The sequence below is a fragment of the Pygocentrus nattereri genome, chromosome 15 (assembly GCF_015220715.1).
Source record: "Pygocentrus nattereri isolate fPygNat1 chromosome 15, fPygNat1.pri, whole genome shotgun sequence".
Lineage (NCBI taxonomy): Eukaryota > Metazoa > Chordata > Actinopteri > Characiformes > Serrasalmidae > Pygocentrus > Pygocentrus nattereri.
The window spans coordinates 37761040-37783257 of NC_051225.1; the positions used below are offsets into that span (position 1 = coordinate 37761040).

At 39.9% G+C, this 22218-nt stretch overlaps 1 protein-coding gene across 2 annotated transcripts in view; it reads left to right on the forward strand.

Moving 5' to 3' along the window:
• Positions 1-22218, forward strand: part of syt7b (synaptotagmin VIIb) — a 244396-nt gene that overhangs the window by 146869 nt on the left and 75309 nt on the right. The window contains exons 4-6 of one of the 2 annotated variants that reach the window (XM_037545312.1): positions 5933-6067; positions 13900-14052; positions 19341-19697. In XM_037545312.1, coding sequence (XP_037401209.1) covers positions 5933-6067; positions 13900-14052; positions 19341-19697 — 645 coding nt within the window. The remainder of the gene's footprint in view (positions 1-5932; positions 6068-13899; positions 14053-19340; positions 19698-22218) is intronic. The other variant, XM_037545313.1, reaches the window with a different exon arrangement.

Consider the following 22218-nt stretch of genomic DNA (forward strand, 5'->3'; position numbering starts at 1 on the left):
AATCTAATGGGATATTTTAAAAGGTTCTATTGATGATTTTGATAAATGAATACGGCCCAGGGCAAATTCTAAGGAGGAATTAAGGCGAAATTAAATCTATATAAACGGTGGATTCGAAAATCATATAAACGATAAAACTATCAGAATATTTAAGACAGACCTATCTTCGATTTTGAAAAATGAACATAGCCTAACCTTCCTTCCTGAACCACGGCTGGGCATGAAGACCAAAACCCGTTCGGTGTGGCTGATGAGAGCAGCGGGCTGAAGCGAATGGAAATCTGCCGGTAGCTCGCTCGCGGTATGCTGTCAACCTTTCTGGAGCTCCTACTTCTTCCACTCAGCACTGCTAGAATATTCATCAGGCTCTGGTCTAATTAGGCGCAGCCACAGCCGGCTCCAGATGGGTCCTGTTTTCAGAGCAGCACTCGTAACCGTGCGGCTAATCAACAGCGGCCACTCAAGGGCAGCGAGGGCCTCCTGCCCGCAGCCCTGTGGCCAGCTTCAGAGGACTCTTGTAGGAGCCGAACTCACAAGAGAAGTACAGGGAAGATGAGGCGGTCAGCTTTTGTTGGCTGTGTTCACATTTACAGGGTGGGGATGGGTGTGGTTATTTTAATATGCAAATGTGTCTTATTAATATTCAAAAGTGAAAGTCTCTACATCAAATATTGCAATATAATGACATTTATAAGAAATAATGAACAGTCTGTTAGCTAGATACACTTTTTAAAAAGACTGTTCTTCAAGTAAAGACAAAGATTCATGCAAATGGTTCTTTGAGTGTTTGTGGTTCTGTACAGAGTGAACCTTAACACTACTTTACATTTGTGGAATACCAGCATCCAGCCAATCAGGACAAAGACCCCGTTTACACCTGATATTGAGTATCAGGATTATATCTGGATGAAGCCTCATAAAAATGCAAGTGTAAACGCACCAAAGACACATTTAAAGCAGATACTAATCTGAGTACTGAAATCCTTCCCCATACAACCGAAAGACATCCCAGTACAACTGGAACTCATCTCAGTACAACTGAAACTCATCCCAGTACAACCAAAACCCCTCTCAGTACAACTGAAACTCATCCCAGTACAACCGAAACTCTTCTCAGTACAACTGAAACTCATCCCAGTACAACCAAAACTCCTCTCAGTACAACTGAAACTCCTCCCAGTACAACCGAAACTCTTCTCAGTACAACTGAAACTCATCCCAGTACAACCGAAACTCTTCTCAGTACAACTGAAACTCATCCCAGTACAACCAAAACTCCTCTCAGTACAACTGAAACTCCTCCCAGTACAACCGAAACTCTTCTCAGTACAACTGAAACTCATCCCAGTACAACCAAAACCCCTCTCAGTACAACTGAAACTCCTCCCAGTACATCCCAAACTCATGCCAGTACACCAAAAGCCATCCTAGTACAACCAAAACCCCTTCCAGTACAACCGAAACTCTCATTACAATAAAAAAGTTCTCCCAGTACAGCCACAACTCCTCCTAGTACAACCTAAACTCATGCCAGTACACCAAAAGTCATCCTACTACAACCAAAACCCCTCACTGTACAACCAAAACCCCTTCCAGTACAACCAAAACCCCTCACTGTACAACTGAAACTCTCATTACAATGAAACTCTTCCCCATACATCCAAAACTCCTCCTAGTACAACATAAACTCATGCAAGTACACCAGAAGTCATCCTAGTACAACCGAAACCCCTTCCAGTACAGCCAGAACTCCTCTTTGTACAACCAAAACCCCTACAACTGTATAACTGAAGCTCTCATTACAATGAAAACCCCTCCGCATACAACCAAAACTCTCATTACAATAAAAAAGTTCTCCCAGTACAGCCGCAACTCCTCCTAGTACAACCAAAACTCATGCCAGTACAACAAAAGTCATCCTAGTACAACCGAAACCCCTTCCAGTACAACTGAATCTCCTCACAGTGTGACCAAAACCCTTCCCATGCAGGCCGTCACTGGCCTCATGATCTGTGTCTGTGAGGAAGATAATCATGGAGGACACACATGGATGGGGACAAAATGAAATGCTAAATAGCGACATGGACAGGCGCGATTGTACAAAGCAAACTGCAGATGAAGAGATTGAACAGATAAACAGTTGGTAACTGGTTGCCACGTAAACAAGCAAATTTGCATATTCCATCCCACACAGCAATCAGGTTTCAGTCCGACTGACCGGAGATGCTTTTGACTACCAAGTGTAAATGCATGAAGTTAAAATCTAATCAGGATACAGTCCAGATACTATACACTGAGGTGACCAGGTGTAAAAGGGGTCATGTGCTGATGTTAAATACATGAGTTGTGTTGACTGGTTTACTTAAAATGGACAGAAATGAATAAAAGTACATTTCAAAGAATAAAAGCTGTTTACGTTGATCCAAAGATCAATGAAACCCAAATAAATTGCTTAAAAATAAGTTTGAAAATAAGTTTCAGTTTTGTTTAATCAAGAGATGAACTTTATGCTGAGGTGACAAAATTCTTCTACACAGAACTCAACTTGAGCCAAACTGAAACAAGTTCATGCAGCAGTTTATTGGTTTGAGTGTACACAGCCAAACAAATCCGAGAACATGAGGCCGATTCAGAGCGAAGAGAAGCCTGATCAGACATCACTTACAGACATGATTATGATCCATCAAGGCAGATCTGAGCAAAAACATCATGAGTGAGAAGTAAAGCTTGTTTAGGCCTGCGGCTCGTCCAGCGTTTTCAAAGCAGTGCCGTAATACGATGTTTGTGGAGGGCAGAACTTCAAACTGCATGTAGAGCAGCTCTGAGTGGAAGTCGATTGTGTGAGTTTGAAGAAGAAACATTTCTTCACGCCAGAGAGACAGAGATGGAGAGAACGAGAAAAAAGGAGAGAGATGTCAACGCTGCATCTCTGAAAAAAATGAACTCATTTAGATGCAGAAATTGAGATCATTTGGATTGTTTTTTGTTTCTATAAGAGCTAAAAAAAAAAACAGGGCTGTGGTGCTGTAATCAATACTGCTCTCAGAGCCGTAACAGGTAGAGGGAGAGAGAGGGAGAGAGAGGGAAAGAGAGAGAGAGAGAGAGAGAGCGATAGAAAGAGAGATAGATAGAGAGAGAAAGATAGATAGATAGATAGATAGATAGATAGATAGATAGATAGATAGATAGATAGATAGAAACAGAGAGACAGAGAGACAGAGAGACAGAGAGATAGAGAGATAGATAGATAGATAGATAGATAGATAGATAGAGAGAAAGAGCGAGATAGAGAGGGAGAGATAAAGAGAGAGAGAAAGAGCAATAGAGAGAGAAAGAGAGAGAGAGACAGAGAGAGAGAGAGAGAGAGAGAAAGGGAAATATAGAAAGAGCGAGAGAAAGAAAGAAAGAGAAATAGAGAGAGTGAGAGAGAGAGAGAGAAAGAGAAATAGAGAAAGAGCGATAGAGAGAGAAAGAGAGAGAAAGAGCGAGATAGAGAGGGAGAGATAAAGAGAGAGAGAAAGAGCAATAGAGAGAGAAAGAGAGAGAGACAGAGAGAGAGAGAGAGAGAGAGAGAGAAAGGGAAATATAGAAAGAGCGATAGAAAGAAAGAAAGAGAAATAGAGAGAGTGAGATAGAGAAAGAGAGAGAGAGAAAGAGAAATAGAGAAAGAGCGATAGAGAGAGAAAGAGAGAGAGAGACAGAGATAGAGAGAGAAAGGGAAATATAGAAAGAGCGATAGAAAGAAAGAAAGAAAGAGAGATAGAAAGAGAGAGAGAGAAAGAGAAATAGAGAGAGCGATAGAGAGAGAAAGAGACAGAGAGATAGAAAGAGAGAGAATGAGAAATAGAGAAAGAGCAATAGAGAGAAAGAGAGAGAGAGACAGAGATAGAGAGAGAGAAAGGGAAATATAGAAAGAGCGATAGAAAGAAAGAAAGAAATATAGAGAGAGAAAGACAAATAGAGAAAGAGCAATAGAGAGAGAAAGAGACAGAGATAGAAAGAGAGAGAGAAAGAGAAATAGAGAAAGAGCAATAGAGAGAGAAAGAGAGAGAAAGAGACAGAGATAGAAAGAGAGAGAGAAAGAGAAATAGAGAAAGAGCAATAGAAAGAGAGAGAGAGAAATGGAGAGAGAGAAAGGGAAATAGAGCGATAGAGAGAGAGAGAGAGAGAGAGAGAGAGAGAAAGGGAAATATAGAAAGAGTGATAGAAAGAAAGAGAGAAAGAGAAATAGAGAGAGAGAAAGGGAAATAGAGAAAGAGCAATAGAAAGAGAGAGAGAGAAATGGAGAGAGAGAAAGGGAAATAGAGCGATAGAGAGAGAGAGAGAGAGAGAGAGAGAGAGAGAGAGACAGAGAGAGAGAGAGAGAGAGAGAGAGAGAGAGAGAGAGAGAGAGAGAGAGAGACAGAGAGAGAGAGCGCGCTGTGGTAAATACTGTATAAGTTGTTTAACTGTAAAACTCTGTACGTTTTCTTTTAAGCTGGGACTCAGTAAGTCTGCTGCTCTTTCTCACATGCATTCTCTTTCATTCTTTCATATATTCTTTCTCTTTCCTTCTGTCTTTCTTACACTTTCTTCCTCTTCCTTTTTTCTTCCTGTCTTCATTCCTCTCTGTTTCTTTCTCTCTCTTTCATTTTTCTTTCGTTCTCTCGTTCTTTCTTTCTTTCCTTCTTTCTGTCTTCCTTTTTTCTTTCTTTTACTCTTTCTTCATTTCTCTTTTATCCCGCTTTCTCTCCCTCTCTCTGTCTCTCTCTTTCTTTCTCTCTGTCTCTTTCATTTTCTTTTCTCCCTTTTTATCTCTCCTTCTCTCTCTTGCATTGTCTCTCCTGCTTTATCTCTTTCTATTATCTCTCTCTGTCTTTTTTTCTAGTTGTTTGTTTATTTATTTTAATGTGTCTTTCTTTCTTTCTCCTTCTTGCTTCTTATAATCGACTCCTTTGTAATGTTTTATCTCCTCAGGTCTCGTCCTCACACCCTCAGTCCTCTTTATAGGCAGCTCTCACTAAAGCTTCTCTATAAATCCGACTCTGAAGGTGTTGCTGGATCTCTGATCTCAGCAGAGAGTGATGTGCACTTTTAGACTTATTAACAGAGCCGGTTCAACCAGCAGTGGGTAATTTACCTGTGGGGAAATCTCCTTCAGTAACTTCAGCCAATGTGAACATGACGAGGAACAATAAACCCTGGAACCAGTGAACTTCATTCACTGTCAAAGTCATTCAGTGTGTGTTTGGTGTGAAATGGTTCAGATTTCTTTACAGTGGTGGTGATGGGAACCAGGGGTCACGATATAGACAAAACCACCAACCTACACGAGTCTTCTGAGATGATTATGGAATGTTAGTGATGGGAAAACAGCAGAAAATCTGAAATAATAAATAAGTTTTCTTTGGGGACTATTTTGCCTCACAACAGCCTGAATGTATCCCTCCACCATGAATGGAATAAAATACATTTTAAGCCAAAACTTTGTCGTGAAACAGTGTCTCAGACATCAGGCACTGAATTCATATCCATTTTATATAATAACTCTCTGGCTTTTAGAGGTGGACGTCTGGTTCCTATAAGTAAGTTTCTCTAGAATTTCACACCAGACCCTCCTGAAGGACTCTCAGCTGTTTAATTATGCAGAATATTTTGAAAAATCTGAGGAGTTCCCCTTTAAAGGGTCAAATCAAGGGTCACAAAGAGGGCTTCACAAATATGCAGCAACACGTTTGGCCTCATCATTGATGTTCATTAACCCAGCAGCCTGTTTAGTTCTCTGTTCGCCCTCTGGACAGGAGCTCCAATGTTATATAAAAATGTCTTTTCATCTCTCTCTCTCTCTCTCTCTCTCTCTCTCTCTCTCTCTCTCTCTCTCTCTCTCTCTCTCTCTCTCTCTGTGTTTGTCTGTTCATGTTGCTCTGACCTCTCTTTCTCTCTCTGACCGCAGTGATCTAGACAGAGACTTTTGGAATAATAATGACAGCAGTAATGTTCAGCAGCGGTGGAGCTCATACCCGCCCAAAGAGTTTCTTCTAAACATGTCCCCCTACGCCCCATACGGAGACCCCCGCCTTACGCCCAAGTGAGTTTCTCTCCACCCTGGTAAGCAAACCACTCTGTCTGAGCAGGGCTGTATGGAAAAGCACGGGGTCTTTCTGTTAATTAAGGTTCAACTTCACTATCCAAGTTTGAAATTGAATTGTTCTGTATGTTAATATCATCACAAACACACAGACATAAACACGCATAAAACACTGCCAGACAAACTCATATCAGTCACTCACTGTAGCGTATAGCTTTTTTTGACTGGATTAGTTTTAGCTGGAGAGATTCTGTAATTTAAGTGATTACTGGCAAGATCTGTGATTTTAATCCAGTATGAATCTGCAGCGTGTGGAGTTTTACAGTCTGACTGTAATAATTGTGGAGTGATTTTAATCCAGTATGAATCTGCACCGTGTAGTTTTACAGTCTGACTGTAATAATTGTGGAGTGATTTTAATCCAGTATGAATCTGCAGTGTGTGTAGTTTTACAGTCTGACTGTAATAATTGTGGAGTGATTTTAATCCAGTATGAATCTGCAGTGTGTAGTTTTACAGTCTGACTGTAATAATTGTGGAGTGATTTTAATCCAGTATGAATGCGCAGTGTGTGTAGTTTTACAGTCTGACTGTAATAATTGTGGAGTGATTTTAATCCAGTATGAATCTGCAGTGTGTGTAGTTTTACAGTCTGACTGTAATAATTGTGGAGTGATTTTAATCCAGTATGAATCTGCAGTGTGTGTAGTTTTACAGTCTGACTGTAATAATTGTGGAGTGATTTTAATCCAGTATGAATCTGCAGTGTGTAGTTTTACAGTCTGACTGTAATAATTGTGGAGCGATTTTAATCCAGTATGAATCTGCAGTGTGTGTAGTTTTACAGTCTGACTGTAATAATTGTGGAGCGATTTTAATCCAGTATGAATCTGCAGTGTGTAGTTTTACAGTCTGACTGTAATAATTTTGGAGTGATTTTAATCCAGTATGAATCTGCAGTGTGTGTAGTTTTACAGTCTGACTGTAATAATTGTGGAGTGATTTTAATCCAGTATGAATCTGCAGTGTGTAGTTTTACAGTCTGACTGTAATAATTGTGGAGTGATTTTAATCCAGTATGAATCTGCAGCGTGTAGTTTTACAGTCTGACTGTAATAATTGTGGAGTGATTTTAATCCAGTATGAATGCGCAGTGTGTGTAGTTTTACAGTCTGACTGTAATAATTGTGGAGCGATTTTAATCCAGTATGAATCTGCAGTGTGTGTAGTTTTACAGTCTGACTGTAATAATTGTGGAGTGATTTTAATCCAGTATGAATCTGCAGTGTGTGTAGTTTTACAGTCTGACTGTAATAATTGTGGAGTGATTTTAATCCAGTATGAATCTGCAGTGTGTGTAGTTTTACAGTCTGACTGTAATAATTGTGGAGTGATTTTAATCCAGTATGAATCTGCAGTGTGTGTAGTTTTACAGTCTGACTGTAATAATTGTGGAGTGATTTTAATCCAGTATGAATCTGCAGTGTGTGTAGTTTTACAGTCTGACTGTAATAATTGTGGAGTGATTTTAATCCAGTATGAATGCGCAGTGTGTGTAGTTTTACAGTCTGATGGTAATAATTGTGGAGTGATTTTAATCCAGTATGAATCTGCAGCGTGTAGTTTTACAGTCTGACTGTAATAATTGTGGAGTGATTTTAATCCAGTATGAATCTGCAGTGTGTGTAGTTTTACAGTCTGACTGTAATAATTGTGGAGTGATTTTAAGATTTTAATCCAGTATGAATCTGCAGTGTGTGTAGTTTTACAGTCTGACTGTAATAATTGTGGAGTGATTTTAATCCAGTATGAATCTGCAGTGTGTGTAGTTTTACAGTCTGACTGTAATAATTGTGGAGTGATTTTAATCCAGTATGAATCTGCAGTGTGTGTAGTTTTACAGTCTGACTGTAATAATTGTGGAGTGATTTTAATCCAGTATGAATCTGCAGTGTATAGTCATGACTTAATAAATTGAGAATGGCAAAATAGCATATGCCACTGTGCAGGTGGCCGTTTGTCCCCGTTCCACAGTCCATGAGTTGATTAAACATGACAACAAAGCAGAAAAAACTAAAATTACACAATAGCAGGGCACGCATAACTTAAGTTCAGATTAATAAACCCACAGTCATGTGCCCACCTGTCCTATCCCTGTGCTTCCTTGGCCTTTATCACTCCTCTCCTCACCATCCAGACATTATGCTGTTAGGCATGCGTTACTAAAAGGTGCCATTTAATCAGACATTTCAGATTAATACTGGATGAAAATCACAGATCCCATCTGTAATCATCTAAAATACAGAACCTCCCCAGGTTAAACTAGTCCAGCTCTAACAGGGCTTAAGTCCGCAGCGTCTTCAGTTATTCAGCCAATCCATTAAGATTCTAGTCACGCTGTGGCCAAAACTGACCTCAGTGGAACTGCACCCCCACCAGTGTCCTCTGGGAGACATAAAGCCAGTCCAGTCGAGAGCTCGGGGTCTAGCTACAGTCTCCCACTGCCTCACATTTTAATTGCTTAATTGAAGTCATTATCTGGGAAGGAGAGCGGTCTCTCTAGCTATGCTCCCCGGATAAATCAGTGGCTAATTGAAAGTCGGCCATAATAGATGCACAACTCTGGCACAGGGAGGCTGGAGCCGCCCGCCCTTTTTCATCAGCGCCGCTTTAATTAGAACCCCCGATTCCCTCCAACATCTGGGCCCAACACGAACTGGGAGTGCACATTAACGTGAGTGGTGACAAATCTGTAAGCTGGATCTAATACTGAGAATGAACAACTCAAATTTAGTTACAAGATTCAGCCTCGTCTTTCTTGTGTTCAGGTTCTTCCAGCTGCTTTAGCCCTGCCTCCCACAGGGAAGTGCATTTTTTGTTGTAGCAGTTCTTTTTGAGAGCTGTGTCGTTGGTTTTATCTCAGCTCAACCATCTTTGTAGACAGCTGTGAATAGTTTTCTCATCCCTACCTTTTACCCCTCATTGCTCGGTAGCAGCTCAACACAGAGTCACGCAGCAGTAATGTGAGCAAAGAGTTGCAGAGATAATATTTCATTTGATTTTATGATTTAAAAAATTCCTTGTCAATCACCGTCAATCACCCGAAAGATCAGTGAGTGTCCTCAGAAAGAGGCTGTAATCCTGCCAAGCATGCCAAACTAGTCTAGTACGATTAGTTAGCAGTTCTGTTTGAGGGTACCTAACAACTCGGCAACAAACTTCAGACATCAAGCACATCTTAGTTATGTTTGGGGTCAGAGGGGGAGGCTCAATTCCATTTCTTCTTTTTACCCCTACCCTTTGTTTTGGAGTGTCTCTTTGTCCCTTGGAACTGAGTTACAAGGGGCAGTGGTTGAAATCAAAATGTACCCTCAAATAAAAAAGCGCATTACTTTATTAGAAGGCTACTAACTGCTCTGTAGGCGACCCTGCCCGTCTGCAGTGACAGCAGAGGAAGGTGAACTTCAGCTCCTCACTGCTGGGCTTTAGTTACATTTAGGGAATCATAAGCCTTCAAAGGTGGGGGGCAGTTATTTATTACTACCGACACAATTCTTTGGTGATATGAAGCTGAAGTCAGCTATTGGCCAGCTTTTCGGTCAAATTTTCCTGTTCCGCCTTAAATGGAGCAGCAGTTACATTCTGGCGCCTCAGGCATCATGACTGCTGGACTGTTTAAGGTGGAACGGGAAAGTTGTGTTTATGTTTTAGTTGAGTTTATGCTTGTTATGTAGAAAAAGTCCATAAAAGTCCGTCTGGAGTGAGCCTCTGAAAAATCTCAGTTTTAAGGGTCATGTAGCCCTGACACTTCGCCCTTCCCCTCTATCTCAACCGAAATCGGGATGCCCTACCTCTTAACGTGAACATGCAGAATGGAGGGCTAAGGGCTAAGTGGTAGGGGTGAGGGGGGAAATGGGATTGGGTGAAAGTCTGGGAAGGAAAGGACAGACCAAACACTAACGAATCACAGATTCAGCCTATTTTGCCAAAGGTCTAACCCTGAATTCACTACAGCCCTGCCAGATGTACTGACCTCTAATCTCAAACCTCTAACTGCTAACTTGCCTACAACCCCATGGCCAGCATCCATGGAGACGGACAACCCTCAGAGCTTGGACCTTTGACTTAACAGGTCAAAGTAGACAAAAGAAATTTCCAAACTTTTAAAGTTCATGGCTATGCCTCAGGACTGCTGCCATGCTCCTGCTTCTGGAGGGTTGGCTGTTGGCTTTGCTAACCGTCTTTGTTGCTGTGGAACTGTTTTCACTGGTTTTGTTTATCTCCTGTCATGTTCCCTGTGTGGTTTGACTGGCTATGTGTTCCCTTTTATATTTGTGTTTCAGAACTTAGGCCCATAACTATGTGACCATAGAGTTATTTTATGCATTTTTGCTTTAATCGTTCCATTTTTGCAGATATGTAACATTACTCTTCAGTTTAACCTCATACTCTAGTGCTTTCCCAAGTTATCTTTATTTTTCTCCTTTTTCTACCTCATAAATCTAATGAGGAGCAACATTTCGGTGTCATTATGTCAGAGTGCAATTACAGATAACTCAATGCAGTTAAGCTTAGGGACGGTTTTACTCAAATCTGGTCATTTCTGAGTCGTAAATTTTGATAATGGCCTAAATGAAAATGGATATTTATCATTCGACAGTAGTCTGCACTTTTCCAGCACAATGTCCTCCACTCCCTCTCCACCTGTAAACCCCTGAGGCTTCCCGTCTGAATGGTGCAGTCTGGGTCATGTCTGTCTCATGTTCGTTTCGAACCTGCCACTTTTCCCCTCGGCCACTGGCGCTACTGCTGGAATTGTTGATTATGGGTCTGTTGGTCCCTTTCTATATGTGAATGCTCGGTGTTGTCTGTCTGATGTCCAGGTTTGGCCGTTACTGGTCTTGGTTACGCTGGTCAGGAGAGCAGCCTTGTTTTTTACTGATAGCTGACTGTGAAGTTCCCAAAGCGAAACTTAAAGCACAACAGAACAAACTGCTGAAATAACTGGTACACCAGTTCAGCTTTGGTGTGAAAGTGTTCGGTTTTGCTGAAAAATTGTCCTATCCATGCATGCTGGCAAAAATCTCATTTAACTCATAGAAAATTAAAAAGTACAATTATAATTGAATGAATAACCAGCTCTAAATGTAGGTATTGTGATATAAACCGAGTCTGTTCTACAGTTTCTCATTAGGCTGAATGAATAACCGGCTCTAAATGTAGGTATTGTGATATAAACCGAGTCCGTTCTACAGTTTCTCATTAGGCTGAATGAATAACTGACTCTAAATGTAGGTATTGTGATATAAACCGAGTCCGTTCTACAGTTTCTCATTAGGCTGAATGAATAACTGACTCTAAATGTAGGTATTGTGATATAAACCGAGTCCGTTCTACAGTTTCTCATTAGGCTGAATGAATAACTGACTCTAAATGTAGGTATTGTGATATAAACCGAGTCCGTTCTACAGTTTCTCATTAGGCTGAATGAATAACCGACTCTAAATGTAGGTATTGTGATATAAACCGAGGCTGTTCTACAGTTTCTCATTAGACTGAATGAATAACCGACTCTAAATGTAGGTATTGTGATATAAACCGAGTCCGTTCTACAGTTTCTCATTAGACTGAATGAATAACCGACTCTAAATGTAGGTATTGTGATATAAACCGAGTCTGTTCTACAGTTTCTCATTAGGCTGAATGAATAACCGACTCTAAATGTAGGTATTGTGATATAAACTGAGTCCGTTCTACAGTTTCTCATTAGACTGAATGAATAACCGACTCTAAATGTAGGTATTGTGATATAAACTGAGTCCGTTCTACAGTTTCTCATTAGACTGAATGAATAACCGACTCTAAATGTAGGTATTGTGATATAAACCGAGGCTGTTCTACAGTTTCTCATTAGACTGAATGAATAACCGACTCTAAATGTAGGTATTGTGATATAAACCGAGTCTGTTCTACAGTTTCTCATTAGGCTGAATGAATAACCGACTCTAAATGTAGGTATTGTGATATAAACCGAGTCTGTTCTACAGTTTCTCATTAGGCTGAATGAATAACCGGCTCTAAATGTAGGTATTGTGATATAAACCGAGTCCGTTCAACAGTTTCTCATTAGGCTGAATGAATAACCGACTCTAAATGTAGGTATTGTGATATAAACCGAGTCCGTTCTACAGTTTCTCATTAGGCTGAATGAATAACCGACTCTAAATGTAGGTATTGTGATATAAACCGAGTCCGTTCTACAGTTTCTCATTAGGCTGAATGAATAACCAACTCTAAATGTAGGTATTGTGATATAAACCGAGTCTGTTCTACAGTTTCTCATTAGGCTGAATGAATAACCGGCTCTAAATGTAGGTATTGTGATATAAACCGAGTCCGTTCTACAGTTTCTCATTAGACTGAATGAATAACCGACTCTAAATGTAGGTATTGTGATATAAACCGAGTCCGTTCTACAGTTTCTCATTAGACTGAATGAATAACCTGCTCTAAATGTAGGTATTGTGATATAAACCGAGTCTGTTCTACAGTTTCTCATTAGACTGAATGAATAACCGACTCTAAATGTAGGTATTGTGATATAAACCGAGTCTGTTCTACAGTTTCTCATTAGGCTGAATGAATAACCGGCTCTAAATGTAGGTATTGTGATATAAACCGAGTCCGTTCTACAGTTTCTCATTAGGCTGAATGAATAACCGGCTCTAAATGTAGGTATTGTGATATAAACCGAGTCCGTTCAACAGTTTCTCATTAGGCTGAATGAATAACCGACTCTAAATGTAGGTATTGTGATATAAACCGAGTCCGTTCAACAGTTTCTCATTAGGCTGAATGAATAACCGACTCTAAATGTAGGTATTGTGATATAAACCGAGTCCGTTCTACAGTTTCTCATTAGGCTGAATGAATAACCGACTCTAAATGTAGGTATTGTGATATAAACCGAGTCCGTTCTACAGTTTCTCGTTAGGTTGGTTGTCTCGCATGAAAGAACGAAAGAACACGTTTGTGGGCGGGGCATGGATTGGTCGATTTCAACACTTTATTTTGATGCTCATCTTATCTTTGAACCAGTTTCAACTAAATATTATGTATTACATTTATCAACCCTAAAAGTAACACTAAAGTTGTGGACGATCACCTCTCATATAACACATATATAACTGAGGTTATGCATATAACGGAGTCCTAAACCACTTCTACCAGTCTGTGTGACTGTTAGAGCATGTTGAGGGGGTTTTGGGGATGTGTTTACAGAAAATATTTAGGTGACTTCATTTCTACTGTGTATTAGTAACACTAGCCGAACTCTAGGGCTTAAATAGAGAAGTTTGGACACCAGCATATCCTGACTACATCTGGGGTGTAAATCAAACCACTTATTTAAAGTCTATCCAGATGAAATGAACTGCTTCCGAAACAAATTATTGTTCCCATGTCCCAGTTTTCCAACACGAGTGGCAAATTTTACTCCCATTCGTTGTGGCCACGGTTCAAAACTTGGTCTTAATTCAAACTTAACTCAGTTAGTTTCACCACATTGTTTGTTAGCAGTTTGTGCGTTTGCAGAACAGCTACAAGGGATCATCAAAATAAAGTGTTTCAAACCGCTATTTTATTCTTAACTGAGGTTGGAGATGCTCCCTAATGCCTTCTCCTTAATCCTGTGCTCTAGGGTTCTGCTTTCTCTGTACTCGATTCAGCTTGGCGAATTCACGTCTTTATGCTTTTAGTCTCAAACTGTTCTTTTTACCTTGTTGTCGTTCTCTCTGTCTGTCTGTCTGTACCCCCTTCTCGGCCGAATCCAGTGGCACGCTGGAGAAGGGGGAGGCGGGTGGTGGGGCAGGGGGCGGTCCGAGTCGCAGTGACAGCGCCAGGAGCATAGGGGCAGGCAGCAGCAAGGCCGGGAAATGGCACACCGTCCAGAGCCACTTGCACTCCGGCAACTTGAGGCCCAGCAAGTGAGTGGCAGCGACAGGCCGTTTCTGAGTGACGAGCAATTGGGGTGGGGGCGGGAGGGGGGTTGTGCTAGACATTACTGCAGATGTTTATGGGGTCCTGCACCATTATGGGGATCATTTACACTGAAGGTTATTTTCACAAGGACGGGTAGCGGAGCATGAATGAATGGAGACCATGGCCTTCCATGTTAAACATATTAATCTGTCGTTATGGAGAAAAGCTGTAATAGTCCAGCCGACTGCTTATTAAATACAAATGTATTCACCCCTAAAACTGCAAGGGCACGCGTTTGAGTACACACTTTCATTCCTCACGTTCACTAAATTTAGTTTCCTTTTGTACTAGATACTAAATCATTTATAGTAGTTATTGAATAATTAATCATGAATTGTGAATAATTCCCAGTAGATTCTGAATCATTTGTAGTGGATACAGAATCTTTTGTAGTAGCTATTCAATAATTCATTGTAGTTGCTGAATAATACATAATGGATACTGAACACTTCATAGTAGTTATTTAATAGTTTATAGTTATTACTGAATAACTATAGTAGTAGATACTGAATAATTCATAATGGATAGCAAATAAGTGAAGAAATAATAGTAGTTAATGAATTGTTTATAGAGTAGAATAATTTAATGGAATAATAATTCCTTTCACGATAATTATTCTATCCAGTTAATGGAATAATATGTCGTAGATGGTAAATAGTTTATAGTAGATACTGAATAATTCAGAATGGATAGCGAATAAGTGAAGAAATAAAAGTAGTTACTGAATATTATTTGTAGATCCTGAATAATTCATAGTGGGTACTGAATAATTCATAGTAGATCCTGAATAATTCATAGTGGATACTGAATAATTCATAGTGGGTACTGAATAATTCATAGTAGATCCTGAATAATTCAGAGTAGATCCTGAATAATTCATAGTGGGTACTGAATAATTCATAGTAGCTCCTGGATAATTCATAGTAGATCCTGAATAATTCATAGTAGATACTGAATAATTCATAGTAGATCCTGAATAATTCATAGTGGGTACTGAATAATTCATAGTAAATACTGAATATTTTGTATTAGTTGCTGAAGGATTTGTAATAGACACACTGAATAACTCATAATGATTACTATGTAACTTACAGCTGTTTCTGAATAATAAGTTTTAAGATTATTATCTTATTATCTCTTAGTATTGAATCAATGATTAAGGTTGCTGTCAGTGAATATAAGCCAGAAGCCACCATATTTATTTTAACGGAATATTAATCTTGCAGTTGAAGACGTTAAACATATTAAAATAAATGTTTTTAAACATCAGGTGAGGTTTTTTGCCATGACAATTTGTTTTCTTACATTTCCTTTAATACAAAATGTAAAAGTGCACAAAAACTGGAGGTGCAATGAAGGAATCACGCGGTCTGGTTCAGTCACACATTACAAACGCTGCTCGATGCCTTATGAAGAGTTTGCCAAGACACCTGAAATGTAGCGTGTTTTGTTTGATTTGAAGCTCATCATATCAGATACTGATCACATTTTGTCCTTTATTTGATTAGTAACATTGCTGTAAATTCATTCTGGTTGAATATAATTGTATTTGCCCTTCAGTCTTTCCTTCGCTCCTCCAGAGCTCCTGACTCTCTGCTTTAATGTTTCGTTCCGCTCCCATCTCATCTGTCCACAGCTGGTTCTATTTTTTGTTCTATGTTACAGGGTGAGTTTCTGAGACTTACCCAGTCTTACATATACATATCTTTTCCTCTCGTTCTCCGCTCTGCTCCATCAGCTCGCCACTTTCTCTCCTTTCCATGCGCAAGGCTGTGTAATAGCGCGCAGCTCTAGGTTTTTACTAAGCCTCAAACATCTTCTGGGGGAGCAGGGAGAGCAGTAAAACCTCAAATTCACTGTGAAAGTTGCAGAAAAAGTGTGAAAAAGTTGAATATTTTGTCAACACAGTCATGATTCAGGCTGCGGAGGGAATGTCTCAAGGTTGCTGCACCGCTGATCAAATATTTAGGGAAGAGAAAAAGAAGTGCAGGTGAAGTTTGGAGGTACAGCGATACAGTGTCAGATTTGAGCCTTGAGAGGAAAAAAAGAACTTTTTATTAGATTCTGCGGTTTATTGGATGTCTGTGAGATTATTCACCTGAAAAAAAAAAATCAGAATAGTACATGACCTTGCAAAACACTTAAAGTTTAATCATTCGGAATCGGCTTCTCTGCAGCACCGTAGCGTGAGGCACTGGACGAGGCATTGCAGGGAAAACATTGTTATTGTTCTGCCTTGCTTCAGAGTTCTTTCCCTTTCATTTCTTTTACTTTTCTTTTTTTCCTTTCATCCTACCAACCCCCCCCCCCCATGTGCCCTTCTTCCACGCTTCATTCCTTGTGTTTTCAGCACTCACAAAAAAGCCAGGTTTGGAGGAGGGAGGAAGACGAGGGGAAGCTGTGAATTTGCTTCTCACTGTCTCAGTAAATTTCATACTGGATGGTTCAGGGAAACACATAATGTACATATCTGTACATGTGCACGTGTCTGTACATGCAGTATGTACTGTATTTGCCCAGATTGCTGCGTTTATGAGTGGTGTGTATGATGTACTTGTGAATTTTTGTGAGTTTAGTCACTAAAGACTAAACTTCCTCACCCGCCTGATCAAACTAACACACTAGACCTCATTGTAATATTCCAGTGAATCACACTGTAGTAACTCATCTCTTCATCCGCTTTAACTCCCATTCTCTATCGGTGTCTTTCTAGACCTCCTCAAGTGCCTCAGAATACAGTACCGGTCAAAAGTCTGGACACACCTACACACACATACACACACAGACGCCACAGGGTGTGTGGAGCACAACTTAGAAAATATCATTTCAGGGGATTATGGTACAATTACGTATCCCTGACTGAAGGTACTGAGATGTACCCTTGAGTACCCCAGTGAAAGTTCACTACCATATATATATAATGTAAATACATAATATACTAAGTTAATATATATTATATAGACACATCTGATTAAAAATAAGCGAATTTCACCGACAGGTTTGCTATTCATCGATTTCATCATGGGCGTATCAAGTGATCATGAAACTCACATCTGGTAGGAGTGTGTGAAAATTTGTGCATAGTAGTTTAACCACCTGAACAAATGGTTTGTGGTTAACTAAGCAAAACGGCTGTCATTCTATACTGTAATACAATAATAATAGGAATACAATAGAAAATAACAATAAAACTAATACTATGTACACCATTACAAAAGTGCATGTGCTTATTTTACTTGCTCAGTGATGTAAACAAAAGCTGGAGCTACTCAAACTTCCATTTACAGACATTAGTTTTATAATAGTGACTCCGCCCACAAAATAAACAACACAGTGCAGAAGCTTCCCCTACCCAGCAATAATGCAACACTTAAATATGTTAATATAGGGAAATAATCACACAATCTGGGCTTTCATGGTTCAGAAGCGGAGTATTTAATCCGTCACTAAAGGCTGTCAAGTCTGGGCTCTTTTGACCGCAGCTGATGAATAAGGGCCAGTGGCTTTTTTTACCATAGCCAGGCTACATGACAATATTGGGTCTACCTACTTGTTGAGGGACCATTTTAAGAATATATACATGTCTGTCCAGGGAAGTAAACTCAAAGACATCAATTTAGCTGTCCACATTTGTCCTCGCTTAAAGCGGATCAAATGTCTTGGATCTGGTGTGTCCCAACGCTTGACTGGTGCCGTAGCTCTGAAAGGCAAAGGCAACGTTTTGCGGACGTTGCTTATAAGAACAGCTTGGGTTATTGCGTTCCCAAATACAGCGATCAGAGACGCCTCCTCTGAGCGCAGCTCCAGAATTACGGTGTCTCGGCAGGCCGGGAGCGGCCGCTAAATCCTCCAGCAGAGCATTAGCATCAGACAGAGCAGCTCAGCAGCAGTTTACACTAATCAGACACGACACAGAGCGGAGGAGGAGGTGGGGGAGAGGAAGAGCGATACGGAAAAGGGATAATTGAATTGAGATATTGGAGAGGGAGGACAGGGCGAGAGTCAGACGTGAGAGGAGCAGAGGAGGGAGGGAGGGAAAGGTCAGCAGGGCAAGAGTTGGAGGAATGAAGGAATGAGAGAAGACGGAGGCATAAATGTGGAGAATTAAGGTGGTGGAAGAGATGGACTGACAGTTTTCTTAGGGTCTGATGTGGCGGCTTTGTCAGACGTGCTCAGGTTGAATACCTGCTTCCAGTCGCTGTTCCTGACTTGACCGATGCTCCTGCCTAACTTTGCTCTCTTTCTCTTTTTCTTCATCTCTCCATCGTGGCCTCTCTGTCGTCCCCCCCCCCCCCATGCTGGAATGTGTCAAAATGTCTGCACTCTCACTGCCTCTACCCACTTCCTTTCAAATATGTATCGCCATGTCTCTCTCTCTCTCTCTCTCTCTCTCTCTCTCTCGTCTGATGCCTCCCCCTTGTCCTGTCCTCTTTTCATCCTGGTTTCTCCACCTCTTTCTGATCCCAATCTCCCCCATTCCACGTCTGTTTTTATTTTATTTATTTTATACCTGTTTTCTTTTTCCTCTTTACTCCTCATTTTTATCTTTCTATCCCTTTCTATCTTTTCCTTTTTCCTCTTTATATCCCTTTTTGTTTTTTTCTTTTACTTTCTTTTTCCTTTAATCGTTTACTTTTTTCTCTTCGTATCGTGCTCCCTTTTTCCTTTTATATTCCATTTTTTTCTTTTTGGTTTCTTTTGTATCCATTATTTCCGTTTTCCTTTTTATAACGTTTGCTTTTTTATCTTTATACCCCTTTTCCTTTTTTATTCCTTTTTTATACTTTCCATACATATACTTTTCCTCTTTATGCACCATTTTCCCATTTTTATTCCTTTTCTTTCTTTATTCCTTTACCCTGGTTACTGTTCCTCTAAATACTTCTTCTATTTGATATTTCTTTCCCTTTTCCTTCTTGTGTCCCATATCCCGTTTCTTCCGCTATTTGCTCTTTTACTGTTCATACCTGCTTTCTTTTTACTCTTTCCTTTTCTTTTATTTGCTTTTCCATCTTTACTGTTTCCTTTTATCTCTTTACACCCCACACTCTTTATTTCGTCTCCTTGTTTTTCTGTTTTATACTCTTTTTTCCTTTTTTTTAATCCCTTACCTGTTTCCTTTTTCCTCTTTACACTTCACATTGCCTGTCGCTTTTCCTGTCACACTATCCATCTCTCTCTTGTTTTTCGTTCCCCATAACTCGGCCCCTGTGCTCTGTGCATCGGGGCCCAGTTTTGGGGACACATCCCTGTCCACCACTTCCACCTTGGAGCACATCCCGTCCTCGGCCGCTCGCCCCAGGCCCCTGGTCAGGCAGCAGAGCCTCCAGCAGCCCCTAACCCACCAGCCCCCGCCAGGGCCCAACGACCCCCCAGCCACCTCCCAGAGCCTGGGCCAGTTGCACACAGGGCCCGGGGGTGGGGGCCACCGGGGGGGCCCGCGGGGGGTGCGTGGCAGTGGCAGCCCGGCTGGGGCGGGGGCGTCACGCTACAGGACGGGCGGAGGGGCACGATCGCGCTCAAACCCGGGCAGCTGGGACCACATGCTGGGGCAGATCCGTAACAGAGGGATGGACGTCAAATCTTTCCTGTGAGTACAGTTCAGTTTCTTGTGACTTGACTCCTACCTGCATGAAGTGACCTGTGATAATTCTTTGTTTGGCATGTTTAAGAACATCAAGTGTTCAATATCCAGGTATCGCACATCTCAGCTAATGAGATGCACACTCAGTAAACACTTCTATAAACAAGAAAATTAGATATTAATCCATAAACAATCTCAATAAACTGGAACTACTAATCCATAAATGACTTAAAGCAATGCTCCTATGCACTATAAAATGTCATATTAGCTCATAAACATCCTCAATAAACACTCCTGTATACTATAATTTAAGACATTAATCCACAGACAACCTCAATAAACAGTCCTATACACTAGAATAGAAGATATTGATCCACAAACAACCTCAATAAACAGTCTTATACACTAAAATAGAAGATATTAATCCATAGACAACCTCAATAAACAGTCCTATAGACTAGAATAGAAGATATTAATCCACAGACAACCTCAATAAACAGTCCTATACACTAGAATAGAAGATATTAATCCATAGACAACCTCAATAAACAGTCCTATACACTAGAATAGAAGATATTAATCCACAGACAACTTCAATAAACAGTCCTATACACTAGAATAGAAGATATTAATCCATAGACAACCTCAATAAACAGTCCTATACACTAGAATAGAAGATATTAATCCATAGACAACCTCAATAAACAGTCCTATACACTAGAATAGAAGATATTAATCCACAGACAACCTCAATAAACAGTCCTATAGACTAGAATAGAAGATATTAATCCATAGACAACCTCAATAAACAGTCCTATACACTAGAATAGAAGATATTAATCCACAGACAACCTCAATAAACAGTCCTATACACTAGAATAGAAGATATTAATCCATAGACAACCTCAATAAACAGTCCTATACACTAGAATAGAAGATATTAATCCACAGACAACCTCAATAAACAGTCCTATACACTAGAATAGAAGATATTAATCCACAGACAACTTCAATAAACAGTCCTATACACTAGAATAGAAGATATTAATCCACAGACAACCTCAGTAAACAGTCCTATACACTAGAATAGAAGATATTAATCCACAGACAACCTCAATAAACAGTCCTATACACTAGAATAGAAGATATTAATCCATAGACAACCTCAATAAACAGTCCTATACACTAGAATAGAAGATATTAATCCATAGACAACCTCAATAAACAGTCCTATACACTAGAATAGAAGATATTAATCCACAGACAACCTCAATAAACAGTCCTATACACTAGAATAGAAGATATTAATCCACAGACAACCTCAATAAACAGTCCTATAGACTAGAATAGAAGATATTAATCCATAGACAACCTCAATAAACAGTCCTATACACTAGAATAGAAGATATTAATCCACAGACAACCTCAATAAACAGTCCTATAGACTAGAATAGAAGATATTAATCCATAGACAACCTCAATAAACAGTCCTATACACTAGAATAGAAGATATTAATCCATAGACAACCTCAATAAACAGTCCTATACACTAGAATAGAAGATATTAATCCACAGACAACCTCAATAAACAGTCCTATACACTAGAATTGAAGATATTAATCCACAGACAACCTCAATAAACAGTCCTATACACTAGAATAGAAGATATTAATCCATAGACAACCTCAATAAACAGTCCTATACACTAGAATAGAAGATATTAATCCATAGACAACCTCAATAAACAGTCCTATACACTAGAATAGAAGATATTAATCCACAGACAACCTCAATAAACAGTCCTATAGACTAGAATAGAAGATATTAATCCATAGACAACCTCAATAAACAGTCCTATACACTAGAATAGAAGATATTAATCCATAGACAACCTCAATAAACAGTCCTATGCACTAGAAATGGGAATATCATTTCATAAACATGAACTTTTGGCCTTATAGCAACTTTACACTCCACGCCATGTGCTACTACTGTTTATCCTGCGCTCACATTCACTTTCACTCTCTTTAATAAAAGATACTTTTTAGTATTGTGCTTTTATTATTATTTTTTCAACTCACGTTCTTCTGCCTTTCTGCCGTGTCTGTAGTGTCCTCAGCCTGTCTCTACTGTGATCCTCCTGTACCCTATGAATATGTATTTTGCTGTGCGTGAATTGTGACCAGCATACAGTACATAGAAGTCCTCTTAACTCCATCCAGCACATTTGCATAGTCTTACGCACTCACTTCTCATTCCGCATCCTCTAACTGTCTATGGTTGCCCTGTGTTTATATTCACCATCTGCACTGGACTTTGCAGTTTTCTCCATTGCATCCAGTTTAAAGTCCCTGACCTCTTTATGTGCTCCTCATGCATGCATGCTACATCGCTGCTTTATATGTATGCTGTGTGGATTCATCATTGAAAGTTGTTTACAGCCAATTTTCTTGGTTTTAGTCATTGTAGTGGATGTTTTGTTCTCTGTGTGGCAGCTGAAATATCTGTACCTTTAATCCTGCCATAA